We start from the raw sequence: 21,196 nt of genomic DNA, 5'->3' as shown, positions 1-21,196 counted from the left end.
CATTACATTGTTCTTCGTATATAAACCGCTTATTCCAAATTTTATGCATCAATGAGGAAAATTTTTTATTATTAATTAAAAAAAAACGGTTAAAAGTTGGTGCTTATCAAAATGATCTCTTAACAGGTAATCAAAAAGTTCGACAAAGAATTCACTGCGAATATTTCTTTGTAATCTAGTGAATTATTCAGTTGTTTTTCCATTCCAATACCATACTAAAAACATGTATTCAAGTATATAATCTTTATACTTACCACCTGTTTTGCGGAATTCGTTCCGATAAACAACCAATGTCAACTACATAATAACATCTGCCAACATTTCTTGGGTTGAAATATCAAGAAATTACACGAAATTTCTTCAAAACTTTGCTTGGGTTGAAACTTGAACTAATAATTCACCAGAACTTGGACACTTATCTTTCAATTTAATACTGACAATTCGTCAATAACACTTAAAACACAAAAAATTCATTAACTCACTTTTTAAGTTATCCTAAAAGCACAGTAGGTATGAAAAATTAATGTGGAATTAAATATAAATACAAATACACCCTGTGTGGTCTTATGATTACAGTTTACTGTAATGACTGCTTGCGCCATCTGAAACGGCGTAAACGGCGTTGATCTCTGCTAATCAAGTTAGCCATAAATCCCTCATTTTACCCCAAACTTTTGGAGGTATGAGTAGATGCACCAGGGTTTTTAGACATCTTAACGTTGCGGCAGCAATGAGTACGTCAGTCGTTGGTTGTCGTTTTATCAGGTTTACAGGTTAAATATCTGTCTCAGGGTCAATTGACAGAATTCAGATTTGTCATTTCTTCAAGAGTAGTAAGATTTGTCATTGTCGTCATATAATAAAGTTATTAGTACGAAAAGATAATCTAGTGATAATTGTTATAAACAATAAGTTGGAATGTAGTAATACTTTTATCACGTTCATAAAATTTCACCTATAATATTAATTTTCCTCAATACTTGTTTTAATTTATACTGTGAATAAAGGAACCAAGATGGGTAAAGGATTCAATAATTATATGTGTAAGAAATTCTTCCACCCAGCATCTAGAGACAATTTGAAAAGGGTAAGTAGTTTACATACTTTTATTTTTGAGAAAACTGTAGAAGTGTAGTCAATGTACAAACAAATATATTTTTTGTTAGTATGATTGTGGTTAATTTAATGCTTTCACCAGTTTTTTTCATCAGGCTGAGTGACAATGGCAAAAAATGGTCTTTTTTCACTTGCATTGTTATCGAAAAATTAACCAACTCATTGTTAGTATGATTGTGGTTAACTTAATACTTTCACCAGTTTTTTTTTCATCAGGCTGAGTGACAAATGCAAAAAAAGTCTTTTTTTATTTGCATTGTTATCGAAAAATTAACCAACTCAGTATTTCAGTAAAGTCAAAATTCTGTCTTGCTGGGTCTTCATGCGCTCAATAAAACAGATCTCTGAATATATGCTTATTTAAAATCTTTCCTAATTATTTATTATATTTCAGGTATGGATGGCAGAACAGAAAGCTGAGGCATACAAAAAGAAACAAGAAGAGCTCCGCCAACAGTATGAAAAGGAACAAGATCTCCATGATAATAAAGCAATGCTTAGTAAAGAGAGTAAAGATAAGTTGAGCATAAATTTTATGTATGAACCTCCTCCTGGAGCCAGAAAAGAAAGGGAGAGAGAGGATAATGAGCCAGAGTATAAGTTTGAATGGCAGAGAAAATACAATGCACCTCGTGAAAGTTACTGCAAAGGTGATCAAGAAATTCGTGATCAGCCCTTTGGAATTCAAGTCAGGAATGTTCGCTGTATCAAGTGTCACAAATGGGGACATATTAATACTGGTAAGTTAACTAATTTTTATGTTTTCAACCCAGGTTTTCATATGGGATTAGTTTGTTTATGGAACCTTGCTTGTTGAGAGATTAATTTCAAGAATATTTTCTGTTCATGAAGTTGACTGTCAAGTTCTATCTCCAGATTCATGATTGGACAAAAATATGTGAATCTTATTAAAAATTTTGCAAAACTATGTTGGCTATTAAAATGAATGATTACCTAAATTTGAAGTTTTGCATACTATTTCTGACTGAAATTATCCTAAACTTGTTTTTTTTTTCAGATAAGGAATGCCCTATGTACAGCTTGTCTATGAGTGCTGCAAGATCTTTGGAAAATGCTACAGTCCTCGACCAGAATTCTTTAGTTCAGCAAATGCTTGATGATGGTTTAGCTTTAAAAAAACAGCATATCAATACAACCGAAGCTAATAAACACCTGCTAGTGAATGAAGATGTAGAAGAAAATTCAGAAGTGGCTTTTATAAAATCTTTAACAAAAAAACAAAAGAGAGCATTATTGAGGTAAGAAATTTTCTTAATAAAGTTCACACACAACTGTTCAATTATTATATAAAAACATTTACTAATTTTCAACTTCTGTTTACTTTCAGAAAACTGGAAAAGCTAGAGAATAACTTAAATTCTAATTCAAAAAATAATGATGAGTATAGTGACAGGGAATTATCCTCGGATGAAGACACCCGAAAGAAACCTAGGTCTAGAACTCATATGAAAACAGAAGACCGGTATAAGAATGAAAAAAAAAGAAGTAAGAGTAAAGAGAGGAAGAGGAAAAGAAGATGTGACAGTGAAGATAGATATTCCAAGAGGAAGCATTAATACATATAATTATATTTGCATGTATCACAAATGCAGTTAAAGGATATTCAAATGGTTATATATATTAATTTTCTATGTATATATAAATTAAAATTGTATGACCACTGTAATGAATATTTATATGATTAATTCTAGTTAATCCAGTTTCATATATATATCTCCAAATTTCCATGCCTACAGGAGTGCCCATATTCATTAAACAATATCAATTGAAATGGAGGTACGAGAAGAGTTGAAATTTCAAGTTTTTCTCAAGTTCCTGGAGGTTATATAACATGGAAAAAAAACTCCTCTCGCATAATTCAATTGACTAGTACTTGCAGCTTTTTTGGTCGAACCGGTCGGTTCGTCCAACCTGTGTTAGAAATAACACGTTAAAAAGTGTTTTTACATACAGGCCGTTTCTTTTATCATGTGGTAACATTGCTATATCCGTAACAGATATGAAGACGATTAAATGTGAAAAAAGGTAGCTGTCATCAGGAACAATACAAATTTACGGGGACTCTCGCCATTCTCGAGTTATACGGGGAAAACAAAAATGCTGTTTTTCGTATGGAATTGTTATTTTGGAGAATATCAATAAATGGAAAATGTTATTGTATTCGAAGTGTACTATGACGATGTACCTAATAATGTATATTTGATAAAACGTTTCGTGTCAACATATCCACCATCAACTTTTTTTTTTAATCCAGACCTGTCTTTTTTATTACAGATATTGAAGCAATGAATTCACAATCCAAAGGTATATCACATTTGATATTTTTATAGCGTTTCATTTGAAATAACCACCGTTATCAGTGACAACTATCAAACAGAAAAACAATTCATTTTATCATGAATGAAACCAATACGGAAAATCAAAGCAACATCAAATGTTTGAATTGACGACCTCTTTGTTGAATACAGTTGTCGGTCCAGACAATTTCAGTGGCAATTTTCTAGCATAATAGGTGTAACGCTAATACATGCATCTCTTATTTTTTTGTTTGAGATGGTCGATATGTGTTCTTGGTGTTGAAAAAACTTTATCCTTTATGTTTTCCCAGACAAAAAAAATCTAAAGGAGTAAGATCTGGGGATCGAACTGGCCAGTTAAGTGGTCCATTGTTTCCAATCCATTTTCTTGGGAATATTGCATCTAAATGTTCCCTTGCTATGGCAGCATTATGGGGAGGAGCACCGTCCTGTTGAAAATATTGTATTTCATGGTGGATATTCAGTGGCAATTCATCTAAGTAGCCATCGAATTCATTGAATAGAAAATGAAGATCACTATTCAAATGATCATCGTAAAAGAAAGGCCCACGGATGTTTGCTTCCACAATTCCCAACCAAACATTTATTCTGAACCTTTTTTGGAAAATGGTTTCCTTATGTAAATGTGCATTTGTATCATTCCTCCTATAATTGATATTTCTGTTAAATCAACCATCGTTGGTGAATTTTGATTCGTCCGTCCATATTATTTTTTGACAAATATTTCCAACTTTCCTATTTCTACGTCTCAACCACTTCGCAAATCGTACTCTCCTTATGTAATCCCTTTCATTGAAGTGATGAACTTTGCATATACTGTAGCATTTATATTATTTTTCAAAATAGTTGTGGTGAATTTTACAGAAATTCTCATTTCGTGGACAATTTCTCATAAAGAACAATCCTGATTAGCATAATTTTTGTAACTGGCCAATCCTATATTAGAAAAAAAAAGATGTTTTCACTGTGTAAATTTTTATGTGGTAATATTTGATTACAAACACTTCCAGTAACCACACATTTTCTTTCTGTCAAATGCACCATTGTCCTTCAAATTTCTTTCCAATCGTCCAAACATTTGGGTGTTTGGAATACGACGATTCAGGTATAGCTCAACATACATATTTCTTGCCAAACGAGGTTTTCTATTTGATTTTGCATAACTAAATAACATTCATCATTTGAATACATCTTTGATATGTTCATACAAGTCTGATAGTTCTCAACAGATATCAACAACGCATTCATTTTTTCTGCCATAGAAACCAAGCAAAGCCTACACGTTTAAGATGGTAAATAAATTGAGATGCTATTTGATCATACCAAATTATACAAAAATAGAATTTTGACCAAAAACTGATATTTTCGTTACTTCCAGGATTGAGAATTATAAAAATATTACGAATTATAATTGATTTGGGAGAAATAAGCCTTAAAAGGATTATGGCAATACAAAAATTTCCAAAACGAAAAAGTACGAATTTTCATTGTGTTAGGGTACCTACCTGTCGAATTTATTGGGTTGTCTGAATTATATTTTGTAGAAATCGACACAATCTACAAAAGAAGTAACGACAGGACCGTAATTTAAAATTGTTGTCATTGATGATGGTAGTTATTTCAAATGAAACGCTATAAAAATATCAAATGTGATATACCCTTGGATTGTGAATTTATTGTTTTATCAATATCCGTAATGAAAAGAATTTTGAAAAAAAGTTGATGGTGGCCACGTTGACGTGAAACGTTTTATTGACTATTTATTATTACATCGTCATAGTACACTTCGAATACAGGAACATTTTCCTTTTCCATTTTTTAATATTCTCTGAAATAACAATTCCCATTTAATCATCTTCGTATCTGTTACGGTTAAGAACATAGCAATGTTACCACATGGCAGGATGAAATAACTTTATTTCTAACACATTCACTGGTTTTCTTCACAACGAAACCACCTTTGTGATTAGTTTGAGTTTACAAAAATACTACGGAGGCAGCTAGTTACCTGCGTGACATCGGGGTTAAGGAAATCATACAGATATGAAGATTATCTAATGTCTTAATGTAAATCAAAGAGATACATTTATTGGACATAGCACTCGACAAAGGGCAATCCATTGGCACGTGTTTCGGGCAGTAATATGATCCATATTAATTCATTTCCATTTCAAGTCACGATAATTTGTGCTCTTAATAAAACAGCTTTCATATTCAATTTTCATCAATTACTTTTATTTACATTTTTTGCAATAGGACTGAAGACTTTGGTCGTGTTCCTATTATTTCAAACAATAAAAGTCAGAACCCAAAGTTCATCTACATTCAAATAATTCTATTGAACATGTATAGGTTTTCAGGATTTTATTTCAAAATTATGTTTGTGTTCAAGTTAGTTTTATATGATATTGAAAAACTTCTGGTGAATAGACGTCATTACTGAAATTATTATGTTTAATATAACATCAAATACCACTATACAAAGTTACAACCAAATTATCTAATATGACAGCCTCAAATCTTACAGGACATAATCTAATTCATATCTGATATATTGATTTTTAGGATCATTGGCAAGTCTAGGGTACCCTGCAACCAAAGCATCTTGACTGCCGATGTAGAGAGAATTGTAGATCTTCCAATAAACATCCCTAACCTTTCGGGCAGGATGGAACAAACCCTGAAACACAAAAAAATGTACAGGTCAAATCGAATGATTTAGAAGTAAAGTGTGAACTTGAAAAAAAAAAAGATTAACCTTAGATAAATTTACGATAAAATTTTGATGAACAATAAATATTCTCAACTCATTTTAGAAATACCTTGATAATATTCTGTGTAAAACTACAATAAGTCATTCTTCACATTAAAATCTGTGTTCCATTAGCATACTTGAAAGCAGATGTATTCTGGTGTGATTTGAATATTATCCAACTGGACTTGAATCATTAATATAGATAGAATCATATTTTAAAAATTCAAAACGTGATAAATGAAAACAAACTCTAACCTGTAATGTGTATTGCAGAATCTCAATGGGACCAAGTGCCACTCTCATTCCTTCAATCGCATCCATAAAAGCCTGGACTAAATGAGGCGAAGTTTCGAAAATATTGGGCCATACGTAATTCAGTAGATGAACGAGAGCATCCTCACATCCAAAACCATATACACCTAGAGCCATATGTTTTATTGCCGCACAAGCTGTCTGCCTATGAACTAAATCCCTGTCCATAAGAGCATCCTCCAACAGAGGTGTCACCGCATATATATAGTCTTTACCCATCTCTCCGATATATTCAAACAAGAATGAGAGCGACTTCAAAACTCCGTTCTGTACATTCAACTCGGGAACACGATACTCATTCATCAAAGCAGGAAGTACTGTGAAGGGAGAACAAGTTTCGGCAACAATGGCTATTGCTACTGTAGTACAGACACGATTCTGACGTTCCTGGACTTTCAAATTGTTCAGAAGGGTGGCTAACACATCATGAGGACCAATAGCTTTGGCAATGTAACCAAAGGTATTGACAGTCGCTCTTCGAATAGCTTTTTTGTGAGCCTTCAGCAATTCCAGCAATTCAAAACAAATCCTCATCCATTCTCTGGCATTGACATATTCGGGACCACGATCAGCAATACGACCTACCAAATCGATGCAATTTTCTTGCACCTTTTCATGTCTATTTTTCAAAATGGGGGTTAGCCGAGGCAACAAATCTTTGATAGGAGGTGTCATTTTCGTCATACCTATAACATTCACAATTGCTTTCAGAGCTCCGAGAATTGATCCTAAAACTTCAGGGTATTCTTCTCCTAAGTATTCATAAAGAACTACACCCAAATGTCCCATCAGCCTTTCCTCCTGGCAAGTTTTCATTACGACTGCTATTCTAGAAATCAGATCAGCTGCTTGCTGACGAACTTTGGCTGATTTGTTATTCAACCTCCAAAGGATCATACCACAAATTTGTGGCAGGTAAGGCTTTACACGTTTTCCCAACTGATTAACAATAGTTCCAAACCCATTCAGCATCACAACATCTTCTGTTGTTTGTTCTTGGAAAGCATACAATATACCATCATTCAAGTGCTCTTCAAGAGTGAAATCAATATCTGCAGCACCTAAATTGCCCATTATTTTTTCGATACTCTCCATAACCATCTTTCTATATTGTTCATTCTCGTCTTTCAAATCATCTACAATTCTATTTATGATCTCAGATGCTCCAACTTTATTTGCAATTTCCACAGTTGTATCCACTAGTTGCCTATAGTTACGCCTATCCAACGCCATCCTATGATTCCAAAAGTGTTTGAAGAACTGGGGCAAAATGTCCTCTTTTATGTACTGTGGCTCCACACCATCTGTGGAACAACATTGCTTGACTACTTTCAATACAATCTTTTTCATTTCCTCGTCTGGAGACTGAAACTCTCTAATGAGAATCAACATCACTTCCCTCGTGTAGTAATTGGCGTATTCTGCGTCCATAAGGGGTATCAAGTAACCAATAGCTTTCAAGAAAGCTGCCAAACCTTTACCTCGATGAGTTCGGATACCCTTCCACAGGGGTTTGAGAACAGAGTCGAAACTTTCAATACCGTATGGAGTGGCTGCTTCTGCAAGAGCAGCTATACCTAAGGCTGTGATAGTCCTCACCTTTTGCTGTTCATCAACTAGACCATGTTCGATGATTTCTACCAGTGATTTCAAATGGGGTAAAATTGCACAACCCATAAGGATGGCAATTTGCTGGACAATTTTAATACCGGTGTGCCTAGCTTGCCACGATTTCTTAGATCTGCAGACAGCCTTTAAGAAAGGCAGGAGAGATGGAATACCTAGAGCTGATGCTACCACAGCAAATGCTCTCGCAGTGGTGTTCCTCACGTACTCATCAATGTTGTCTATATCAGGTCTCATTGTTGATATCATAGTAGCTAAACCTGCAGCTTTAGCAAGATTGGATATAATTTCACGACCTTCAACACGTGCATAGTAATCTTCATCAATCAGAAGTGGTTCAATAACTACAAGGATTTTGTGAACATAAGGTCTCACCAAATCATCAAGCTTGTATAATATTCTGTCAATAACTTTCACAAGTAAATGTCTTTCCTGATCTTCCAGAGTTGGGCTCATCAAGAGGGGCAGAATTTGATTGAACAGTGGACCTGCTCCGAATTCTCTAGCCTTGTCGGTGATTTGACGCAAAGCAGCTTTCCTCATAGGAGGTGTTCCATTCTTTATTTTCAGCAAAAGTTTCATGATCTTTCTTTCCTTCTGTTCTTCCGGGCTCAATGCCTCCTCGTCTACATCAACCAAAAGCTTGTCAAAATATTGAGCATCTTCAGGTTTCATGAACGGTAGATTCTGACCCTTGGGTTGATTGTCAAGATATTTGGCAGATTTGTCTTCCTGCTGAATGAAGAATCCTTGAGGTGTACCACCAATCATAGGAGTCGGTGTTGCTGTTAGTTTTCTGGATGGGGTCCTTATAGGAATATATCCAGCTGGTGGTGGAAGTACTTTATACCCGGGTGGAAACATGCTATCAAGTTCGTCATCTGAATATGGTCGATTACGTTCATCTATCTCCCTTTCCCACCTGAAAGCCTGCAGCTGTTCCGGAGTCATAGAGGCTAAATGCCCTGGAGTGGGAGTAGCCATTGCCATAGCTTTCACACCTACAGGTGTAGATCCTCCAGGAGTCAGCATGGGAGTAGCATGACTAGGAGTTCCATGGGGCGTAGTAGGTGTCATCGCACCTGGTGTCATTGCCTGAGAAGGAGTAGCCGATGGAGTCTCATCCATCTTGATCTTCTTTTTGAAGCTCCTGGTGTTGGAGTTTCTTGAATAAGATCCGCCCCAGTTCTATCTGTTCTGGGTGTTTCGGCCCAACCACTCGAATGGCCTGGAGTTTCTCTTTCAGTCTTGGGCGTCTCATCCCAACGATTTCTTCTTGAGGTACTCTTATCTCCCGTATGGCCTGGTGTAGTATCTCTTCCTGGTGTTGCTGCTCCAGGTGTTGCATCCCATATCCTTGTAGACTGACCTGGCGTTGCACCAGGAGTTTCACTACCTTTATGCCCAGGAGTTTCATCCCAACGAATATCTGCTGGGGTTTTCTGATAAAAAAAATTCAAAATAATATATTTTTGAGATGCACTTTTCCATTTCAGTATAACTAACACAAACAAAATTAATATGGAGAAAATGGTTAATGCTGTAATTATGTTACATCAAAACAGAAAATTAAAATATTCTGGTAATTTATAAACTCAAGTTCACGAGCAAAACTATTTATTCAGTAAATTTTTTATATGAAACATAAGTTGTATTTAACAATTTAACTTTCATCTGTCTTGAACTTGGGTCAGCTCCCTTCATTTTCCTTTGCTACTAAATAAACATTCCTAATGAGGTATTTACTAAATTATGCTTCGGAAAGTTGCAAACAATATTGGTATGAACACATCAACTAACTAACACAACTTTAATGTTAACTGGATTATAATAAATATGAAATTTATAATAATCAAATTCATAACTACTACATAAAAACCATACATACATATAGCTATTCAGGTTAGGTCATTGACAAAAAAAAACTATTATTTTCAACGTATTCAAAAAACACAATACAATTATTGTGACGCCCCCCGAAGATGCTATTGTATATTGAAACACGTGTAAACTTTCAAGAGAAAATCTCATATTCAAGTGTGTTTCGGAATACGTTACAATGGATTTTCATCAAGCATCGGTCAGTTCTATCATATTATTTTCGAAGATTTCCAATTCTGTAACAGATTATTTGAAAATGTAGAAATGTGGGTAGCCTACTCCAATTCAAACATATTTTAATTGAACATATGAGAAAAAATTTATCAATAACTTATTTAATACTTAGTCATATAGATCAATTTATGTAGTTTCGAAAATTTGTCAACTGTTGCCTTGTACTTATTAATTCATATAGTTTTTATATTGGGTGATCCTATTTTCAGATAAATAACTAAATGAATCATCTACAAAAAACGATTATGATTTCAAACATGACTGAAACGAGTACTGTGATACACATTTTTTTGGTTGCTTTTCATGACACTCATATTGAATGGAGAAGTGAAAACCAATCAAGTTATTTACACTAACGAATAATAAAAAAAATATATAAAAGTAATACTTACATCTCCTTCCCAAACAGGTGTTGCTGCATTGCTACTTGTAGAAACGCTGAGGGCTTTTTTCTTCTGTGGTGTAAGAGCTTCATCTACAGTTTGATCCCACCTACCTCGCTTCTTTGTTGTGGGTTTCACGTCACCATTTATGACTTTCAGCGTACCATCCTTTGATTTTTCTACCAACTTTTTACGGACCTGAAAAATTATTTTAGAAATTTCAACTTTGATCATTTGTTTCTTCTTCTTTTGAATGTCTAGGTATGGTAATTGAAAATCAATTTTTGAATTTTTCTACAACCAGAACATAAACAGAAAAATGTACAGTTTCAAACATTTTTCTAAGAAGATCATTTTCAACTTACCTCATTCTCTTCACCTTTGAGCAACTGCTCTTTCATAATCTGTGAGTAATTTCTTGCCTGGAAGTCTGGCGTTTTTCCACCTGTAATCATAGAAAATTTGAGAATTGTTTCTTAAACATGTTGGCATTTGAGCCACTTCTTCAGTTGTAGTATCTGTTCTGATTATTTATGGTTAAATTAGATTTGTAACACCATATTCTCTCAATAGTATTGATTTTTCAAATATCACCACGTGAAAAAAAAAATCACCATCATTGCTAAAATAATTTCACTCATTGAATGAATGATGTAATTGAAGAATCTGACTCATCAAAAAATAAGATATCTAGATACTTTTTTCAATTTTTATTGATAAAAAATGATTTACATTGTCAAAAACAAATCATTAATGATGAATTTTTCATAAAAATGAGTGTATGTCATGAACGTATTACTGAAATATAATGAAATAATACAATAAATATTTAGTTCAACATTAAAAAAAGTTAAATCCACAATTTCACCCATCTTTTTTTTAATTCATTGTTTCCTAACCCCAACAATCAGAAAAAATCAAAATAAAATAAAAACTGTTATTTTCAAAACTAAATTGGTCTCTTTCTCAGAAGTGAAACATTTTATCAATCATATCCAAGTTATATTTTTATTCTTGCTAAATGATAGATATAAAATTTAATGGTTTTCTTTCACATTGCTTATATATTCTTATTTTGAAACAACATTTTACTTAGAAGGTTCTTTGAAAGCACATGCTCTTCTCAAGATAGATATTATGAACTAGAACATTTTAATATGCAAAGTATGTACATTTATAATTAGTCCTTACTTAGTTAATACTATCCCAAAAAATGAAATAAATGTGTTAAAAAAAGCTTGGCAAGTTACTCATATCATTCCGTCATTGATCCCAAAGAATACAAAATACTCTTTTTTGTTCTGGAAAAACCTATTTAGAAATAATGATACGTTGGACAATATGAAACGGAACATTCCTGTATTGTATTACATAAACCCATAGAATTTAACCTGGTTTTGAATTCATCAAATAAAAAAAATTGAACCAGTGACATCATACAGCAATGACTCAATGTGTTCGGACTATGTTAGGTTTCAATCAAATCTATCGTGGGTCCTTAGTAAATCAAATAAAACCCACTACTGAATAACCTTCATTATAATTTTCAACAATAAGCCTTTTGAATTTCTTCAAGTTGTGAATGCAAAGTGAGTTAGGTGAGCCCTGTAACATGAATTTTTATTGGCGGACAAAAAGAAACTTACTAGAATATGTTCTCTAAAAGTAATCTTGCTTTCCACCAGTTAAAAACAGTTATGGTATTATCCTGGAAAGCAGCTTTTTTCCGGCTGCTAGTGTGTATACAATGTAATAGTTGCTTTTTGTCCCATTATCAGCTAATATTTGATGCATCTTATCTTGTCAATAATGAATTAATAGAATCAATAATTTTAAATTAACATTTAATGAAGAATACTTTTTCATTTTGAGTATGTACTTTCAAATCACGCTAACCCTGCATGGTGATATGAGAGAAGTTGGTGAACAAATCTGAATACGTACGTGCACAGCAGATCCATCACAAAATCTGGTAGATTCTTGAAAAACAACAGGTCAATCGTACCTAGAAATAGGCTGGGGTAATTAATAATTTTATGTACTTTGCTCACACTCTTTCACACTTTTGAGATTTCAGTTACCAATTCGTGTTTATTACAGGTGTCAATCCTCTATCAACGTAGACCGAAACTTGCTGCTACTTGACAACCCTAAATGATGGTTTTTCCCAAAGAACAAAATCAGTATATTAGTTTTGAGGTACTGTTTTGCGTTTGAATTTCATATATCTTCAGAATAGTTTTGTCACATTCATTGTCAACTCACACACCAACATTCATATACCCCACAATGCAAAAATGAAAGAAGTTAGGTGAATTCCAGAGAATCGAGAAACCTTTTAATATGTCTATATTGAACAATAAAGAAATTTTGATTTTATGAATTATTTGAAAATATAAAGAGGGTCTATAAATTTTCTCTTTCCTTTTCATATTTTAGAAACTAGTTCTTGCCCGCGGCTTCGCCCGCGTAGAATTTGGTAGTTGTAGTACTAATGAGTACTATATTGCTCTATTGCTGCTGTTCCAATGTTTTGAAAGAATCAGAATCAACGAATTTAGGCGTGCGCAGCGTAATAGAACAGTGCTTTCAAAAAATTATTCTACAGCGCCATCTAGTGGGGAGTTACAGAAAAACCGATAGCCTAAAAACCTTCTCTATGAAAAATTACTTATACATGTCAAGTTTCATCACGATCGGTTGAGCGATGTAGAAGTTTATCACTTACCAACCAACCAACCAACAAACATCCATTTTTATATATTAGATATATTATTAAGCATGTACTTGATGAATAAACTTGAAAAGTAAATCGAAGGGAACATTTGTCAATATTGATATACACAAATCATCATACAAAATATATTGAAAACTCCACTGAATTTAACGTAACTCGATTTCAACCTGATTTATACAATCAATCAATATTGCTAAATAAAGCGCAGAGTTTCCAAAATCTATGTATTTCCAGAATCTTTGCATACAGTGTATAGGATGACCAATGCAATGACTTCAAATTTCACTGGCAGTGAAGATTTTTATGTGAATCTCTAGGACTGGCATTCACAGACTACTAACATTGACGAGACAAGCTTGATACTATAGATATACCAAAATAGGATAACAAAGCTAGGAATCAATTAATGCATAATATACAGTTTTTACAAAGGTACACAATTGTATATATCACTTCCACTGCATAATACATGAAGGAGATCCTTGCTCTCAAGTTGCCAATCATAATATACAATTTCAACTTTATGTCAGCGACAAAATACAAAGATGATTTGTTCAAAGTATTTTCTAAGATGCTACCGTTCACGGGAGTTCATCAAGAAATCATTTGAATGATATTGTTCATTTTATAAATAATAATGGATAATAAATCAGCATCGCACCACAATCCAAGCTGGATTGATTTTTCTTTGTTGCATGTCTGACGAAACTGCTAATATTCACAACGCTCCTTAAGTGGCCAGTCATAAACATGATCTACCCAGTACAGAAGGCCATAGTCATCAATGCCAAGACACAAAAATATTGATTTATGTAATTTTTCAGTAGTTTTCATACCAGGAGATTATGGTATCACTGGCAAATGAAATGAAACTGCCCAATACATCAATCTTATTCAGAATGTTTATATACAACAAACATAGTAGGACCTAACATTGAGCCCATTTACAAGGTCAATATGAAAAGTCTTCTGAACATATTTACAGTTGAGATGTTGAATGCTAACATAAGAGGTCTGTTCAAAAAATTAGGTGAATTCTCATTTCTTATCTCAAAAAATATTGTTATATTCATCAATTTCCATTTTGTCCCCTTCAAAGTAGTTTCCTAAGATATAATACACTTGTGTCATATATTTTGAACATATTTAAATTGTTTTTCCACGATACAAGACGTTTTCTTTGTATTACTTTTCGTAAGTGGCGCATAACTTCAAGATAATACTAGTTATTGTGATACGATCATGTGACAAAATCAGTTGGCAAAACCTAGACATTTGATCAAACTTGGTATGTTTTTTTTTGTTTTGGCTCTCTTGGGTTCTTCCATTGGGACGAATGGACTTTGGATTCGATGTAGTACCCATACACTTATGATTCGTGACCAGGTATGACCCTATTAAGCAAATCTGGGTTACCATTCAACAATTCTGGAGCAATACTCATGCAACAGTATTTTGGTCACAATTCAGCAATTTCGGAATGAACTGCCACATGTTTCATGCCCAAAATATCAGGAAAATTGCATGTATGAGATAACTGATGAGCCGACATCCTCGACAACTTCTCTATTAATGATTTGACGATTCTTCATAACAATTTTAATCACTTTCACAACATTTTCATCATTTGTTGATATTCGGGAGCATCGTCATTTGCATCATCTCAACCTTCTGTGGAAAGCTTGTACCACTTGTAAACATTTTCCTAACCCAGAGTACAGTCACCGTATGCCACTGACAGCCTGTCAAATGTTTTTGAGCACTTAATTTAATTTTTTACACAAAATTTGTTGCAAATTCTTTGATACATTTTTTCGATACCAGAAAATGGCCAAACACGTAAAACACTACTAACTTTCCTCTCACCAACAAACTAAATAAGGTAAACAGCTGACACAGTGAACATTACGAGACGAGAGTACCAACATTGATATAAAGTAAATCGAATGTATGTAGCCCGCGAAATTTGAACATTCACCTTACTTTTTGAACAGACCTCGTATGTCATAGTAGCGAGAGGCAGAAAAATTGTTTCTTTTACAGTGATCTAGAGAAGTAATGTTGGTATATTTCTATTTATCAACTCTCCTTTTGATGGAATTAAATATTTCAAATAAAACATTTGTACAATAATAAAAAAGTCTTGTATGGATGACATCTTTCGAATTCACCTAACATCTTACTAGAAAAGTTGTGATATTCCAAAAATATATGATGAAAACAACATATACTGGTACATACCATCAGCAAAGGGATCCACACGTTCTGGGGAAATAATCATCCTTCTCCTCTTCTGTCGATATTCATCTTCTCTATCTGCAATTGTCGGTTTTCTACGATCTGCAAATGGGTCATATTCTTTCTCGCTCTGAAATAATGGATAGTGAACACAGTACATTTAAAAATAAAATCTGTCTCACCTGAGCAACATCATTTAACAAAGCCACAGGTGCTCCAAGACCAGTTCGTTTTTGGCCATAGCCCATGTCCTCTTCGTCGTCATCTACTTCATCATTAGCAGCAATTGAGGTAACATAGCCCTCATATTTTCCTTTTCCAGTTTCATAAATGTCCATGTCAAAGTACCCACTTTCACCAAGTTTGACTCCTTTATCTGGAAGTTCCTCCTGAACATCTTTCTTCTTGGATTGGATTTCTCGTATTTGTGCTTCAATATCTGAAAATTGATATCAGTAATATTTTTTCAATTGAAAATTTATGTTTTACCTTCATGTGTGCGGGGAATATTTTCCATGATTATCTGTTTAGTAATTTCAATAAACGTACGATGATCAAATGTTAAACTCTCAGACCGAGGATAACTTCAATATTAATTAGGAAATAATTACTATCAGACATCAGACTATCGGTTTATAAGAAAACACAGAATATCGATATTCTCTAAAATAAAGAACAATTCAACTGACAACTGACAAATGATAACTACAGCATAGGTAGAAACATACCTTTTCTCTCTCTCTCTCTTTTTGTCCCTGCTGTCACAGGCACATTTAACCAGCTAGATTCGGACTACATAACTTTACTCCCGCATTCATTTTGACCAAAACGCTCAAGGAGAAAGAAAGAACTCTTATTGATCTTATAGCATTTTTTGGAACTCGAGATGAAAACTGTGGCATTAATTTCGAGATGAAACATTCTATTGGTGAGGTCTCGGTTTCTCCGTATTTTTGGGGTGTGCTCGAATAAGCTGGTCTCGGCTAGCGTTCGGTAATTCAGGGGGTCAATTCTTGCGTTCGTTCGTTATACGTATACGTTTGTGAACGAGTGGTGTGAAACATATAGTTTTATCAATGTCAATTTTCCAGCACATCCACCTGTAATCATACAAAATTTGAGAATTGTTTCTTGAACATGTTGGCATTTGAGCTACTTCTCCAATTGTAGTATCTGTTCTGATTATTTATGGTTGAATGAGCACACCCTTCGAGCACAACGTTCCGACGAACGTCTACGTTCATTTCGATCTAAGAAAAGATTTAGCAACGCAGTACATTTTATATTCCCTGATAGACTTTGAATAAATCATTGGTTTTCTTGTCAGTGTTGTTCCTGGCTTCACTCCAGTACAACTTATTACTTTTTGCTGTTAAAAATCACTAAGTTACGTTTTTACAACCATTTTGTTACATTTTGAGAAACTTTGAACTGACAGTTTACGAAACAGAACTGATAATTGACATTACAAAACTGATAGGTAACCTATTATAACTGATAGTTAACGTGTCAAAACTGACGATTGTAGAGCATTGCTGCAAGAACTACTACACTCGTACTGAATTTAGTACTTTCAACTCGTTTTTAGTATGCTAGTTTTTTAGAAATTATATTCATTTTGGAAAATTTTTAGTGCATTTATATTTTTAGCATAGATTAAAGTTAATATATAGAGGGGTTGCGAATAGAGTAAACTTTGACGGTGTGGTACCTGAAGAAAGGGGGAAGGTGTGATCGCAAACAAGGTTGGCATCAGTCATATAGTGACAGCAATTTTGATTTCACAAACTACACTTAAACGATTTGATCTCCACTAACTTTATTGAAAATAATCATAACATGTTTCGCTAAAACATTAGCTTTTTCAATTTTGACATTATTGATACTGAGTTTGAATTTTAGAATTGACTATTACTTGGGGAGTTTAGTTTATGTTTTGGTTTATGAATTTTCCTAAAGTTTCTTTGGTGAAAGTTTTCATCGTTGTTTTACAGTTCGTCTATTCTCTTTATAGTACAAAATGTATTATAGGTTGTTCACGTTAAGAAGAGAATTACGTCACAAGATGACAAGTTAGGGTGTTGCCAACATGTGCACTATTTTGAACTTTCAAATTTTTTTGTACTGTTGAAATGTTTTATTGCTATTATCCTTACTCACTTTCAGTATTTGTTGAGACTTTTTCGACAATGCTTTGGGCATATTGAATATCCGCAGGTCTTATCAAAAGAAATGATCAGTTCTGAAAAGAAAAGAAATACTGACAGTTTTCGAGTTTTTTTTCGTTTCGGCAACGTCTGAAATTTTACTATCAGTTGAGCATCTCACAAAATGAAATGTTACTAGTTTCATTGCTGTTGAACCTCAGAGTAATAATAAGACATAGAGTTGCCATACCTGTACGGTGCCTATACTAATACAATACATGTGTTTTGAAAAGGGTATCCTACTATCCTCTTCTGTACAATTTACTGTCCACTTCGCGAGACACAACGAATCACCAGTCTCTCTGCGCGACGCTCATAGATTTATTTTACAAATCCACTTCTGATCACCAATTGTAACAAATTGAAGAATTAAGTATCTTAAAGAAATTTATTTCCGACAATATTTCAGTAATCACAAACTAATATATTTACAACACTTAGCAACTAACGCCTAATTTTTTTCCACTATTTGAATTCGATTCACTTTTTGAACTCCTTCTTGGGTCGGGAAGCCGAGCTTATATAGGTAACGGTTCATTCTAGAAATCTGTAGTCGGTTCGATACTCTACTACAGTTTTACCGGTGGTTGCCGACTGCATTCATTCTGTGGTGATGTCATGTGTTTGTTCGCTGGCCGGCATATCGGTCAGGGGCGGCTTCAGATGCGTTACAAACTCTATCGATGAAGGGTTGGAATTTTTACTATCGGAAATGATTCATTTGGTCCAGTTCCTTATCTGGGAGGCCCAACCTGTTATAATTTCAGCCGTCCTACAAGATTACAAGAGCAAAGTTCACTGAGAACAATTTTCTGACCTGCATACCTGTCAAATAGTTATAATGGTACACTGTTTACAACTAATGTATTTTCCAACGTCATACGTTCAAACTACTCTATCTCATACAGCTAAATATTGATGTACCTAGGTATATAAGTTTGATTAAATTTTATTGCTCAAATATGGATCAGATTTTTATGCCTATGATTTGTCCAACATGAATGTACCAATAAACACACAAGCGTTCTAATCTTAAGCTATGAGTTCTGTGGGCGATATGATATCATAATGAATGCATTGTCAGTTACTAAAACTTCTATTTGGCATTGCTAGACTACTGACTTCTGGCATTGGTGGTTCGTACGCCATGGCGGTATCATTTTGTTCCTAACCCATGTTGCTTCCAATTTCGCTAGACAACAGATCTAAAAATCAGGTCTCTCGAAAATAAGGACGAATGCTCTATCAGGTATAAATTAAGCGTGGCAATAAAGTGCTAATAGAAATATACATAGAAATAGATTCATTTGAAATAGATATCCTAATATATATGAATATTATACAAATATATCAGTTATTAAACAGAATTACAAAAAAAACTGAAATATATAAGACCCTATATAATGGAATATATTAGGTATAACATAGCAGTAGTAGATGATGAAGAGATTAATAGAAGAATGATGAACAACTCAATTGGAATAGTATTGTGCTCGTAGATATTGAGATAAGGAGCGTTTGAAGAGTTGAAGGGTGTTACTTTATAGTCCAAGAGTCCTCTGTGAAAAATAGAATTCATTGTTCTTGCAAGGTTAGTTTGTGGGACAACCAAGTCATCTCTTCCTCTTGTATCGTATTTGTGTATTGTGATGGTTATATGTAATAAACTCATTGAAGTAACGTGGTGCTTTTCCAGTGAGTATTTTGAATATGAATATCATAGAAAAATATTGTAATCTATCTTTTACTGTCATCCAATTCAGAATATTAATCATTGATAATATAGAAGTATATTTATGGCATTTTAATAACAAGCGCATTCCTCTGTTTTGTAATTTTTGTAGAGTAGAGATAGAATTACCGTCTAGTAATAATATCAAAGTAGCACAGTATTCAAAGTGTGGTAGGATTTTTGTTTTATAAATAGTCAAATTAGATTGGAATGTTAATTGTCTACTAATTCTAGTGAAGAAAATTTTCTAGAAATATTTGAATTCTTTCACAATTTCTATAGTTTCGCCGTAGATCTCAATACTAATGGAGTTGATATCAATTAAATTATATTTATATTGTGTTGTCAATATCATAGCTTTCGTTTTAGTGGTATTCAGTTTGAGTTTGTTTATGTTCAAGAACTTCGCCACGTTCTCAAGTGTCGAATTAATTTTGCGTACAGCATTATGAATATCAGAGTCGCTTTCTGCAATGATAGTATCATCTGCAAAGAGGTTGATGAATTCACAGTCAATAATAAAATGTATGTCATTCAAATAAAGTATGAATAAAACACGGCCAAGTACACTCCCTTGGGGGACCCCGGTATCAATTGCTTTTTGGCTTGATAGGACGTTGTTTATTTAAGTACATTGAGATCTGTTGAGTAAATAACTTTTGAACCATAGCAACACCCTACCAGTTATTCCATAGTACTCTAATTTTGATAGCAAAATAGATATATCTATAGTTTCGAACGCTCTTTTGAAATCCAAAAATACTGCTACTACATATTTGTTGTCATCAATTGACAGTTTCCATTTAGATAAGGTGATTTGAAGAGCAGTTTCAATGAGTGTTGCGATCTAAAACCTGATTGATACTCCATCAAAAGGTTGTTGTCTCGTTAGTCCTTAGTTCGCACAACTTCTGAGAGTTGTCGTTCGTATGGGGGCGACAACTGATTAACGGAAAAACAGAAAAACAGATATATGTGCATATTTGGTTATAAGCAGCTAACTCTAATACTTTTTCTAAAGGAGGCAGAGTGTTTATGGGACGAAAGTTAAAGGCTTCATTTGCGTTGTAAACTTTAGGCACATTAAAAACATTAGATGCACCTGAGTTCCTATTGACTTTCGCGATCAAAATTCCCGTGGTTGATGTTCTTTATTGGGTTGGTATCCGATTCATTTCGTTAGTGCACGTCTGAGAAAGCTGAAAATAATATATTTCTATGAAAACGTCAAGAATTGAATAAAATAACGTTTTGATCCTCATTTTTACAAAAAACAATTGGAAAGAAAGTCATAACTTTCTTATTTTAAAAACATATCATTTTTATTAGCGGGCGTTTACAAGATGACTTTTAACTGGTTCGTCTATATGAACGGAATGATCCAATAAAAACAGTCTTTCGCTTACCGTATAGAAATCTAAGATCTAAGAATCAGGTCTCTCGAAAACGAGGACGAATGTTCAATCAGGTATAAACTAAGCGTGGTAATAAAGTGCTAATTATGTGCTTGCAAGAAATTAAGATGAAAGCGACCGTGAACAAGCGGAAAAGAAATTCGAGATACCTTATTTGAGAAAAAAATTAACAATATGCAATAAAGTCTTGAGATACTCGTAAACTAATACATAGACAATCA

The 21,196-nt window shown here is 33.7% G+C and overlaps 2 protein-coding genes across 2 annotated transcripts; one reads left to right on the top strand and one right to left on the bottom strand.

Moving 5' to 3' along the window:
- Positions 1-712: 712 nt before the first annotated feature.
- LOC111510661 (corepressor interacting with RBPJ 1) lies at positions 713-2,803 on the top strand. The gene is made up of 4 exons (XM_023166590.2): positions 713-1,087; positions 1,511-1,856; positions 2,135-2,375; positions 2,465-2,803. The coding sequence occupies exons 1-4, from the start codon at positions 1,016-1,018 to the stop codon at positions 2,691-2,693; spliced, it is 888 nt and encodes a 295-aa protein (XP_023022358.1). The 5' UTR covers positions 713-1,015; the 3' UTR covers positions 2,694-2,803.
- A 2,858-nt stretch (positions 2,804-5,661) lies between these two features.
- On the bottom strand, positions 5,662-16,316 carry Sf3b1 (Splicing factor 3b subunit 1). Its single transcript, XM_023166592.2, is given in 8 exon segments — positions 5,662-6,135; positions 6,466-9,272; positions 9,275-9,590; positions 10,656-10,844; positions 11,012-11,091; positions 15,625-15,751; positions 15,804-16,060; positions 16,111-16,316. Coding segments are annotated over 8 exon segments (3,963 nt in total). The 5' UTR covers positions 16,139-16,316; the 3' UTR covers positions 5,662-5,976.
- Positions 16,317-21,196: the final 4,880 nt, after the last annotated feature.

The sequence above is a fragment of the Leptinotarsa decemlineata genome, unplaced genomic scaffold, assembly GCF_025532065.1.
Source record: "Leptinotarsa decemlineata unplaced genomic scaffold, Ldec_3_MD MMD2_tig00000218_RagTag_RagTag, whole genome shotgun sequence".
Lineage (NCBI taxonomy): Eukaryota > Metazoa > Arthropoda > Insecta > Coleoptera > Chrysomelidae > Leptinotarsa > Leptinotarsa decemlineata.
The sequence above is the reverse complement of the archived record's forward strand: the minus strand, read 5'-3'. Positions and strand labels throughout refer to the sequence as shown.